Genomic DNA, 12,119 nt, shown 5'->3' with positions numbered 1-12,119 from the left:
ACAAGAAGGAAACAGGCAAAACTCCAGCAACGTTATGCGAGAGGCTTGTTCAAGGCTGCCCAAAAGCGGGACTTAGGTTAGACAATGTAAAGGCAATGCTACAATACTAACTATATGTCTGGACGCTTCTGAAGTGTGAAGGAAGAAATAGAAACTGAAACAAATCATAGTCTCTAATCTCTACTCATATTATCCTGACATTTTACATTCTTGGTCTACAGTAGTGATCAGAACAAGCCTAACAGTGGGAAGGTGGACGAGGAATAAATGTGTATGTAAAATTCTGACTTTAACTGGAGATGAGGGCTAACAAACGGAAAGACATAAAATGAAAACCCGAGCCATGCTTAGGGCATCTATCTGTAAGGATAAATCAGAGCTACAAAATGTGCTCTTACCGTTGACATCCAGATTGTATTCCGCTATGTAGTCGCCCAGGAGGTTGAATACCTGGCACATGTAGGTGCCGCTGTCACTTTTGTTGAGGTTTTGAAATACCAGGCTATTGTGATCGGTAACTGCTGTTGTTGGAAGATCGCCATTTTTGCGCATCCAGGTGTATTTGAGTGGTCTGAAAGAAAAAAGAACAATTGCGCTAAATGTCAGCACGATGATGGCCATTACACAGATGGAGCTGAGGGCGTACAACACTTAGAAATACATTTCTACTTCTTACGGAAGTGATACTGTAAACCTTCTCCAAAGCTGCGGCCTCCAACTTGTGGATCCTAATCTTACAAATTGGTTAAAAAATTACAAGCTCCAGCAAAAACCTGAGAGCCACAGGCCGATAACACTGTGCTACAAAAATGTACTAGACCCAAGACAGACAAAAAACGGTTTTACCTACTTATTTTTGTGCAGGTATGCCTTAAATGAACCCATCACGATAAATGACACTCATAAACTGCTAGCCCAGCTCCATACTGTTGGAACTTTTCTACAGTCCTGTATTATCAGGCATTGTACAGAAGGGTGAGGAGGTCAGCTGTGACATCACCTATTGTGAATGGTGGATCCTGTTATCTACTGTATATAGAGGTGTTATCAGTCATTGTACAAAAGGGGGAGGAGGTGAGCTGTGACATCACTTATTGTGAATGGTGGATCATGCTATCTACTGTATATAGAGGTATTATCAGTCATTGTACAAAAGGGGGAGGAGGTGAGCTGTGACATCACCTATTGTGAATGGTGGATACTGTGTTATCTACTGTATATACAGGTGTTACCTGACAGTGCACAGGAGGGGGGGGTGAGCTGTGACATCATCTATTGTGAAAGGTGGATCCTGTGTTATCTACTGTATATAGAGATGTTATCAGTCATTGTACAGGAGGAAAGGAGGTGAGCTGTGACATCACCTATTGTGAATGACGGATCCTGTGTTATCTACTGTAGATAGAGGTGTGTTATGGTTCTCAATGGCAAGAGAACATAGCCCAGCAAACATAAGAACTAGCTCTTGGAAGGATGGAAACTAAACTGACCATGAACTAAACCTGCCGCACAACTAACAGTAGCCGGGTAGCGTAGCCTGCGTTTTATCCCTAGACGCCCAGCGCCGGCCGGAGGACTAACTAATCCTGGCAGAGGAAAATATAGTCCTGGCTCACCTCTAGAGAAATTTCCCCGAAAGGCAGACAGAGGCCCCCACAAATATTGGCGGTGATTTTAGATGAAATGACAAACGTAGTATGAAAATAGGTTTAGCAAAATTGAGGTCCGCTTACTAAATAGCAGGAAGACAGAAAGGGCACTTTCATGGTCAGCTGAAAACCCTATCAAAACACCATCCTGAAATTACTTTAAGACTCTAGTATTAACTCATAACATCAGAGTGGCAATTTCAGATCACAAGAGCTTTCCAGACACAGAAACGAAACTACAGCTGTGAACTGGAACAAAATGCAAAAACAAACAAGGACTAAAGTCCAACTTAGCTGGGAGTTGTCTAGCAGCAGGAACATGCACAGAAAGGCTTCTGATTACAATGTTGACCGGCATGGAAATGACAGAGGAGCAAGGCTAAATAGCGACTCCCACATCCTGATGGAAACAGGTGAACAGAGAGGATGATGCACACCAGTTCAATTCCACCAGTGGCCACCGGGGGAGCCCAAAATCCAATTTCACAACAGAGGTGTTATCAGTCATTGTACAGGAGGAGGAGGAGGTGAACTGTGACATCAGCTATTGTGAATGGTGGATCCGATGTTATCTACTGTATATAGAGATGTTATCAGTCATTGTACAGGAGAAGGAGGTGAGCTGTGACATCACCTATTGTGAATGGTGGATCCTGTGTTATCTAGTGTATATAGAGGTGTTATCATTCAATGTACAGGAGGAGGAGGTGAGCTGTGACATCACCTATTGTGAATGGTGGATCCTGTGTTATCTAGTGTATATAGAGGTGTTATCATTCAATGTACAGGAGGAGGAGGTGAGCTGTGACATCAACTATTGTGAATGGTGGATCCTGTGTTATCTACCGTATATAGAGGTGTTATCAGTCATTGTACAGCAAGAGGTGAGCCACAGGCCGATAACACTGTGCTACAAAAATGTACTTGACCCAAGACAGACAAAAAACGGTTTTACCTACTTATTTTTGTGCAGGTATACCTTAAATGAACCCATCAGGATAAATTACACTCATAATCTGCTAGCCCAGCTTCATACTGTTGGAACTGTTCTACAGTCCTGTATTATCAGACATTGTACAGAAGGGGGTGGAGGTCAGCTGTGACATCACTTATTGTGAATGGTGGATCCTGTGTTATCTACTGTATATAGAGGCATTATCAGTCATTGTATAGGAGGAAAAGGAGGTGAGCTGTGACATCACCTATAGTGAATGACAGATCCTGTGTTATCTACTGTAGATAGAGGTGTTATCAGTCATTGTACAGGAGGAGGAGGAGGTGAACTGTGACATCAGCTATTGTGAATGGTGGATCCGATGTTATCTACTGTATATAGAGATGTTATCAGTCATTGTACAGGAGAAGGAGGTGAGCTGTGACATCACCTATTGTGAATGGTGGATCCTGTGTTATCTAGTGTATATAGAGGTGTTATCATTCAATGTACAGGAGGAGGAGGTGAGCTGTGACATCACCTATTGTGAATGGTGGATCCTGTGTTATCTAGTGTATATAGAGGTGTTATCATTCAATGTACAGGAGGAGGAGGTGAGCTGTGACATCAACTATTGTGAATGGTGGATCCTGTGTTATCTACCGTATATAGAGGTGTTATCAGTCATTGTACAGCAAGAGGTGAGCCACAGGCCGATAACACTGTGCTACAAAAATGTACTTGACCCAAGACAGACAAAAAACGGTTTTACCTACTTATTTTTGTGCAGGTATACCTTAAATGAACCCATCAGGATAAATTACACTCATAATCTGCTAGCCCAGCTTCATACTGTTGGAACTGTTCTACAGTCCTGTATTATCAGACATTGTACAGAAGGGGGTGGAGGTCAGCTGTGACATCACTTATTGTGAATGGTGGATCCTGTGTTATCTACTGTATATAGAGGCATTATCAGTCATTGTATAGGAGGAAAAGGAGGTGAGCTGTGACATCACCTATAGTGAATGACAGATCCTGTGTTATCTACTGTAGATAGAGGTGTTATCAGTCATTGTACAGGAGGAGGAGGAGGTGAACTGTGACATCAGTTATTGTGAATGGTGGATCCAATGTTATCTACTGTATATAGAGGTGTTATCAGTCATTGTACAGGAGGAGAAGGAGGTGAGCTGTGACGTCACCTATTGTGAATGGGGGATCCTCTGTTATCTACTGTATATAGAAGTGTTATCAGTCATTGTACAGGAGGGGGAGGAGGTGAGCTGTGATATCACCTATTATTAATCGTGGATCCGGTGTTATCTACTGCATATAGAGGTATTATCAGTCATTGTACATGAGGAGGAGAGCTGTGACATCACCTACTTTGAATCGTGGCTCCTGTGTTATCAGCTGTATATAGAGGTGTTATCAGTCATTGTACAGGAGGAGGAGGCGTTGAGCTGTGACATCAACTATTGTGAATGGTGGATCCTGTGTTATCTACAGGATATAGAGGTGTTATCAGTCATTGTAAAGCAGGAGGTGAGCTGTGATATCACCTATTGTAAATGGTGGATCCTGTGCTATCTACTGTATATAGTGATGTTATCAGTCTGTGTACAGGATGAGGAGGTGAGTTGTGACATCACCTATTGTGAATTGTGGATCCTGTTATCTACTGTATATATAGGTGTTATCAGTGTTATCAGACAATATACAGGAGGAGGTGAGCTGTCATTGTACAGGAGGAGACAGTGAACTGTGATATCACCTATTGTGAATGGTGGATCCTGTGTTATCTACTGTATATAGAGATGTTATCAGTAATTGTACAGGAGGAGGTGAGCTGTGACATCACTTATTGTGAATGGTGGATCCTGTATTATCTACCATATATAGAGGTGTTATCAGACAATATACAGGAGGAGGTGAGCTGTCATTGTACAGGAGGAGACAGTGAACTGTGATATCACCTATTGTGAATGGTGGATCCTGAGTTATCTACTGTATATAGAGATGTTATCAGTCAAAGTACAGGAGGAGGAGGTGAGCTGTGACATCATCTATTGTGAAGGGTGGATGCTGTGTTATCTACTGTATATAAAGGTGTTAGTCATTGTGCGGCGCCCCAGTGTCCTGGTCGTCGCAGTGATGTCATTATCCTTTCAGGGGAGAAGTGATGTCATGTCTGAAGGCAATGAAAGACAACCACATTCAGGTATCACACACATGCAACATGTTCACAGTCCAGACCAGAAGGGGGAGCTCTAAGCCTGTTTAGGGTGAACTCCCCTATTTACATCCTGATCTGGAGGGAAAAGGAGTTCAGTTCCTGTCAGGCAGACAGAAGGAGAGGAGCTCTGCTGGCCTGAAGTGCTGCAACTCCTGGGAAAAGACACAAAAAGGTGAGCATACTGCAGAGAGTGTGCAGGAAAGCAGATCACAGGAGAGAAATACCAGAGGGAGATCAGCCAGGAACAAGCTGCTCCTTTCTGAGGCACAGAAGCCGGTAGCCAGGAACACTGAGGGAGCAACCGTCTTCAAGCCTTGCTCCAGAGACCGGCAGGACAGTCAATTCCAAGTTGGCTACCCGACCTTAATACCTAAGAAGACACGGTGGCAAATTGTGGGGTCGGGGCGTCTCTAGGGTCCCTATAAAATAGCTCCAGGCTATCCCAGTCATACGGGTTTGTCCTATCCATACCATCTGGGGGACAGAGAGGAAGAAATAACATCTAGACCATCTACAATAGTTGTGAGGACCTTACCGAAAAGCTCTGCAGGGAGGTACTACAACACACAGGCGCTAGAGGAAGGCTACTGATTTCCACTTGGATAAGGGTACTCTGGAATTGCCTTCAGACCGACCGGACTCTGCGCTGTGACATCACCTATTGTGAATGGTGGATCCTGTGGTAGCTACTGTATATAGAGATGTTATCAGTCATTGCACAGAAGGAGTGGGAGGTAAGCTGTGACATCACCTATTGTGAATGGTGGATCCTGTGTTATCTACTGTATATTGAGATGTTATCAGTCATTGTACAGGAGGAGGAGGTGAGCTGTGACATCACCTATTGTGAATGCTGGATCCTGTGTTATCTACTGTATATAGAGATGTAAACAGTCATTGTACAGGAGGAGGTGTGTCATGAATCCCAATGGCTAGGGATAGCACAGGACAAGCAAAGTACAAATAAATAACGGACGAGCTCTAGGGTGATGGAACCTGGGCTGACCGCTGCCCTACGCCTGACAAACGCAACTAGAGATAGCCAGGGAGCGTGCCTACGTTGGTTCTAGACGCCACGCACCAGCCTAAGAGCTAACTAGCACTGCAGAGAAAATAAAGACCTCACTTGCCTCCAGAGGAATGAACCCCAAAAGATATAGTTGCCCCCCACATGTATTGACGGTGAAATGAGAGGAAGGCACACACATAGAGATGATATATATAGTTTTAGCAAATTGAGGCCCGCTGAAAACTAGAAAGCAGAACGATACAAAAGGGGACTGAGCGGTCAGCAAAAAACCCTAATCAAAAAAACCATCCTGAGATTACAAGAACCCATGTGCCAACTCATGGCACATGGGGAGAACCTCAGTCCACTAGAGCTACCAGCTAGCATAGAGACATAATAAGCAAGCTGGACAAAAAACCAAACAACTGAAAATCAGCACTTAGCTTTTCCTGAAAGATCTGGGAGCAGGTAGGCAGGAACCAAACAGAGCACATCTGAATACATTGATAGCCGGCAAGGGAATGACAGAAAGGCCAGGTAAAATAGGAAACACCCAGCCTCTGATGGACAGGTGGAAACCAAAGGCCGCAACCCACCAAAGTCACCCAGTACCAGCAGTAACCACCAGAGGGAGCCCACAAACAGAATCCACAACAGTACCCCCCCCTTGAGGAGGGGTCACCGAACCCTCACGAGAACCCCCAGGGCGATCAGGGTGAGCTCTATGGAAGGCGCGGACCAAATCAGTCGCATGAACATCGGAGGCGACCACCCAGGAATTATCCTCCTGACCATAACCCTTCCACTTAACCAAATACTGGAGTTTGCGTCTGGAAACACGAGAATCCAAGATCTTCTCAACAACATACTCCAATTCTCCCTCCACCAGCACCGGAGCAGGAGGCTCAACCGAAGGAACAACGGGCACCTCATACCTCCGCAACAACGACCGATGGAACACATTATGAATAGCAAACGATGCTGGGAGATCCAAACGAAAAGATACAGGGTTAAGAATCTCCGAGATCCTATAAGGACCGATGAACCGAGGCTTGAACTTAGGAGAAGAGACCTTCATAGGGACAAAACGAGAAGACAACCACACCAAATCCCCAACAAGAAGTCGGTGACCCACGCGGCGACGGCGATTAGCAAACTGCTGAGTCTTCTCCTGAGATAACTTCAAATTGTCCACCACCTGATTCCAAATCTGATGTAGCCTGTCCACCACCACGTCCACTCCAGGACAATCCGAAGGCTCCACCTGACCAGAGGAAAAACGAGGATGAAACCCCGAATTACAAAAAAAAGGAGAGACCAACGTGGCAGAACTAGCCCGATTATTAAGAGCAAATTCGGCCAGTGGCAAAAAAGCAACCCAGTCATCTTGATCAGCAGAAACAAAACACCTCAAATAAGTTTCCAAGGTCTGATTAGTTCGCTCCGTCTGGCCATTCGTCTGAGGATGGAATGCAGACGAGAAAGACAAATCAATGCCCATCTTGGCACAAAACGTCCGCCAAAATCTAGACACAAACTGGGATCCCCTGTCAGAAACGATATTCTCCGGAATCCCATGCAAACGAACCACGTTCTGAAAAAATAAAGGGACCAACTCAGAGGAGGAAGGCAACTTAGGCAAGGGCACCAAATGAACCATCTTAGAAAAGCGGTCACACACAACCCAGATAACGGACATTTTCTGTGAAACCGGGAGATCAGAAATAAAATCCATGGAAATGTGCGTCCAAGGCCTCTTCGGGATGGGCAAGGATAACAACAACCCACTGGCCCGAGAACAGCAAGGCTTAGCTCGAGCACACACTTCACAAGACTGCACAAAGGTACGCACATCCCTAGACAAGGAAGGCCACCAAAAAGACCTGGCCACCAAGTCTCTAGTACCAAATATTCCAGGATGACCAGCCAACACAGAAGAATGGACCTCGGAGATGACTCTACTGGTCCAATCATCCGGAACAAACAGTCTTTCTGGTGGACAACGATCCGGTTTATCCACCTGAAACTCCTGCAATGCACGTCGCAAGTCTGGGGATACGGCGGACAATATTACCCCATCCCTAAGGATACCAGTAGGCCCAGAGTCTCCAGGAGAGTCAGGCACAAAACTCCTGGAAAGAGCATCTGCCTTCACATTCTTTGAACCTGGCAGGTATGAAACCACGAAATTGAAACGAGAAAAAAACAACGACCAACGAGCCTGTCTAGGATTCAAACGCCTGGCAGACTCAAGGTAAATGAGATTCTTGTGATCAGTCAAGACCACCACACGATGTTTAGCACCCTCAAGCCAATGACGCCACTCCTCAAATGCCCACTTCATGGCCAAAAGCTCCCGATTACCCACATCATAATTGCGCTCGGCGGGCGAGAATTTTCTAGAGAAGAATGCACATGGCTTCATCACCGAGCCATTAGAACTTCTCTGTGACAAAACCGCCCCCGCTCCAATCTCGGAAGCATCAACCTCAACCTGAAAAGGAAGTGAAACATCTGGTTGACACAACACAGGAGCAGAAGAAAACCGGCGCTTAAGTTCCTGAAAGGCCTCCACGGCCGCAGGAGACCAATCAGCAACATCAGCACCCTTTTTAGTCAAATCAGTCAAAGGTTTAACAATACTGGAAAAATTAGCAATGAACCGACGATAAAAATTAGCAAACCCCAAGAACTTCTGAAGGCTCTTAACAGATGTAGGTTGTGTCCAGTCACAAATAGCCTGAACCTTGACGGGATCCATCTCAATAGTAGAAGGAGAAAAAATGTACCCCAAAAAAGAAATCTTCTGGACTCCGAAGAGACACTTTGAGCCCTTCACAAACAGAGAATTGGCCCGCAGAACCTGAAACACCTTCCTGACCTGTAGAACATGAGACTCCCAGTCATCAGAAAACACCAAAATATCATCCAAATACACAATCATAAACTTATCCAGATATTCACGGAAAATATTGTGCATAAAGGACTGAAAGACTGACGGAGCATTGGAGAGTCCAAAAGGCATTACCAAATACTCAAAATGGCCCTCAGGCGTATTAAATGCGGTTTTCCACTCATCACCCTGTTTTATCCGCACCAGATTATACGCACCGCGAAGATCTATCTTAGTGAACCACCTAGCCCCCTTAATGCGAGCAAACAAATCAGTCAATAATGGCAATGGATACTGATATTTGACAGTAATCTTATTCAGAAGGCGATAATCTATACAAGGCCTCAGGGAACCATCTTTTTTTGCCACGAAAAAAAAACCCGCTCCCAGAGGGGACGAAGATGGACGAATATGTCCCTTTTCCAAGGACTCCTTAATATAATTCCGCATAGCAGTATGCTCTGGCAGTGACAGATTAAATAAACGACCCTTAGGGAACTTACTGCCAGGAATCAATTCTATAGCACAGTCACAATCTCTATGAGGAGGGAGCGAATTGAGCTTAGGCTCCTCAAAAACATCCCTATAGTCAGACAAAAACGCAGGGATCTCAGAAGGAGTAGATGAAGCGATTGAAATCGGAGGTGCATCATCATGAACCCCCTGACATCCCCAGCTTAACACAGACATTGTTTTCCAGTCCAGGACAGGATTATGAGTTTGTAACCATGGCAGACCAAGCACTAGTACATCATGTAAATTATACAGTACAAGGAAGCGAATCACCTCCTGATGAACGGGAGTCATGCGCATGGTCACTTGTGTCCAATACTGCGGTTTATTCATAGCCAATGGTGTAGAGTCAATTCCCTTCAGAGGAATAGGAACTTCCAGAGGTTCCAGACTAAAACCGCAGCGTTTAGCAAATGACCAATGCATAAGACTCAGGGCAGCGCCCGAATCCACATAGGCATCGACGGAAATGGAAGACAGTGAAAAAATCAGAGTCACAGACAAAATGAACTTAGGCTGCAGAGTACCAATGGCAAAAGATTTATCAACCCTTTTTGTGCGTTTAGAGCATGCTGATATAACATGAACTGAATCACCACAATAAAAACACAATCCATTTTTCCGCCTATAATTTTGCCGTTCACTTCTGGACTGAATTCTATCACATTGCATAGTCTCAGGTGCCTGTTCAGAAGACACCGCCAACTGGTGCACAGGTTTGCGCTCCCGTAAACGCCGATCAATCTGAATGGCCATAGCCATAGACTCATTCAGACCTGTAGGCGTAGGGAACCCCACCATAATATCCTGAATGGCCTCAGAAAGACCATTTCTGAAGTTTGCAGCCAGGGCGCACTCATTCCACTGAGTAAGCACCGACCATTTCCGAAATTTTTGACAATATATTTCCGCTTCATCATGCCCCTGAGAGAGGGCTAATAAAGCCTTTTCAGCCTGAATCTCCAGGTTAGGTTCCTCATAGAGCAATCCCAATGCCAGAAAAAACGCATCCACACTGAGCAATGCAGGATCCCCTGGTGCCAATGCAAATGCCCAATTCTGAGGGTCGCCCCGCAGGAAAGATATTACAATCTTGACCTGTTGAGCAGGGTCTCCAGAGGAGCGAGATTTTAAAGAAAGAAACAATTTACAATTGTTCCTGAAATTCAGGAAGGTAGATCTATCTCCAGAAAAGAACTCTGGAATAGGAATTCTAGGTTCAGACATGGGAGTGTGAACAACAAAATCCTGTATGTTTTGAACTTTTGCCGCGAGATTACTCAGGCTGGAAGCCAAACTCTGGACATCCATGTTAAACAGCTAAGATCAGAGCCATTCAAGGGTTAAGAGGAGGTAAGAAGCAGCTAGACAGCAATTAAGTGCTAGGCAGCAAAACTCTGAAGGGAAAAAAAAAAAAAAAAAATTTCCCTTAAACACTTCTATTTCTCCTGCTTCAGCCCAAACAATTAACACTTTGTGGGCCGGCTATACTGTCATGAATCCCAATGGCTAGGGATAGCACAGGACAAGCAAAGTACAAATAAATAACGGACGAGCTCTAGGGTGATGGAACCTGGGCTGACCGCTGCCCTACGCCTGACAAACGCAACTAGAGATAGCCAGGGAGCGTGCCTACGTTGGTTCTAGACGCCACGCACCAGCCTAAGAGCTAACTAGCACTGCAGAGAAAATAAAGACCTCACTTGCCTCCAGAGGAATGAACCCCAAAAGATATAGTTGCCCCCCACATGTATTGACGGTGAAATGAGAGGAAGGCACACACATAGAGATGATATATATAGTTTTAGCAAATTGAGGCCCGCTGAAAACTAGAAAGCAGAACGATACAAAAGGGGACTGAGCGGTCAGCAAAAAACCCTAATCAAAAAAACCATCCTGAGATTACAAGAACCCATGTGCCAACTCATGGCACATGGGGAGAACCTCAGTCCACTAGAGCTACCAGCTAGCATAGAGACATAATAAGCAAGCTGGACAAAAAACCAAACAACTGAAAATCAGCACTTAGCTTATCCTGAAAGATCTGGGAGCAGGTAGGCAGGAACCAAACAGAGCACATCTGAATACATTGATAGCCGGCAAGGGAATGACAGAAAGGCCAGGTAAAATAGGAAACACCCAGCCTCTGATGGACAGGTGGAAACCAAAGGCCGCAACCCACCAAAGTCACCCAGTACCAGCAGTAACCACCAGAGGGAGCCCACAAACAGAATCCACAACAGAGGTGAGCTGCGACATGACCTATTGTGAATGGTGGATCCTGTGTTATCTACTGTATATAGAGGTGTTATCAGTCATTGTACAGGAGGAGGAGGTGAGCTGTGACATCACCTATTGTGAATGCTGGATCCTGTTATCTACTGTATATAGGGGTGTTATCAGTCATTGTACAGGAGGAGGAGGTGCACTGTGACATCACCTATTGTGAATGGTGGATCCTGTGTTATCTACTTTATATAGAGGTGTTATCAGTCATTGTACAGAAGAAGGAGAGCTGTTACATCACCTATTGTGAATGCTGGATCCTGTGTTATCTACTGTATATAGAGATGTTATCAGTCATTGAACAGAAGGAGTGGGAGGTAAGCTGTGACATCACCTATTGTGAATGGTGGATCCTGTGTTATCTACTGTATATAGAGGTGTTATCAGTCATTGTACAGGAGGAGGAGGTGAGCTGTGACATCACCTATTGTGAATGCTGGATCCTGTGTTATCTACTGTATGTAGAGGTATTATCAGTCATTGTACAGGAGGAGGAGGTGAGCTGTGACATCGCCTATTGTGAATGCTGGATCCTGTTATCTACTGTATATAGAGGTGTTATCAGTCATTGTACAGGAGGAGGAGGTGCGCTGTGA

At 44.9% G+C, this 12,119-nt stretch overlaps 1 protein-coding gene across 1 annotated transcript in view; it reads right to left on the bottom strand.

Moving 5' to 3' along the window:
* CADM3 (cell adhesion molecule 3) overlaps positions 1-12,119 on the bottom strand; it is a 402,176-nt gene that overhangs the window by 21,286 nt on the left and 368,771 nt on the right. Inside the window, exon 7 of the mRNA XM_077257667.1 lies at positions 399-571. Coding sequence (XP_077113782.1) covers positions 399-571 — 173 coding nt within the window. The remainder of the gene's footprint in view (positions 1-398; positions 572-12,119) is intronic.

Source organism: Ranitomeya variabilis, chromosome 1 (genome assembly GCF_051348905.1).
Source record: "Ranitomeya variabilis isolate aRanVar5 chromosome 1, aRanVar5.hap1, whole genome shotgun sequence".
NCBI lineage: Eukaryota > Metazoa > Chordata > Amphibia > Anura > Dendrobatidae > Ranitomeya > Ranitomeya variabilis.
This window is presented reverse-complemented; position numbering and strand designations above follow the sequence as displayed.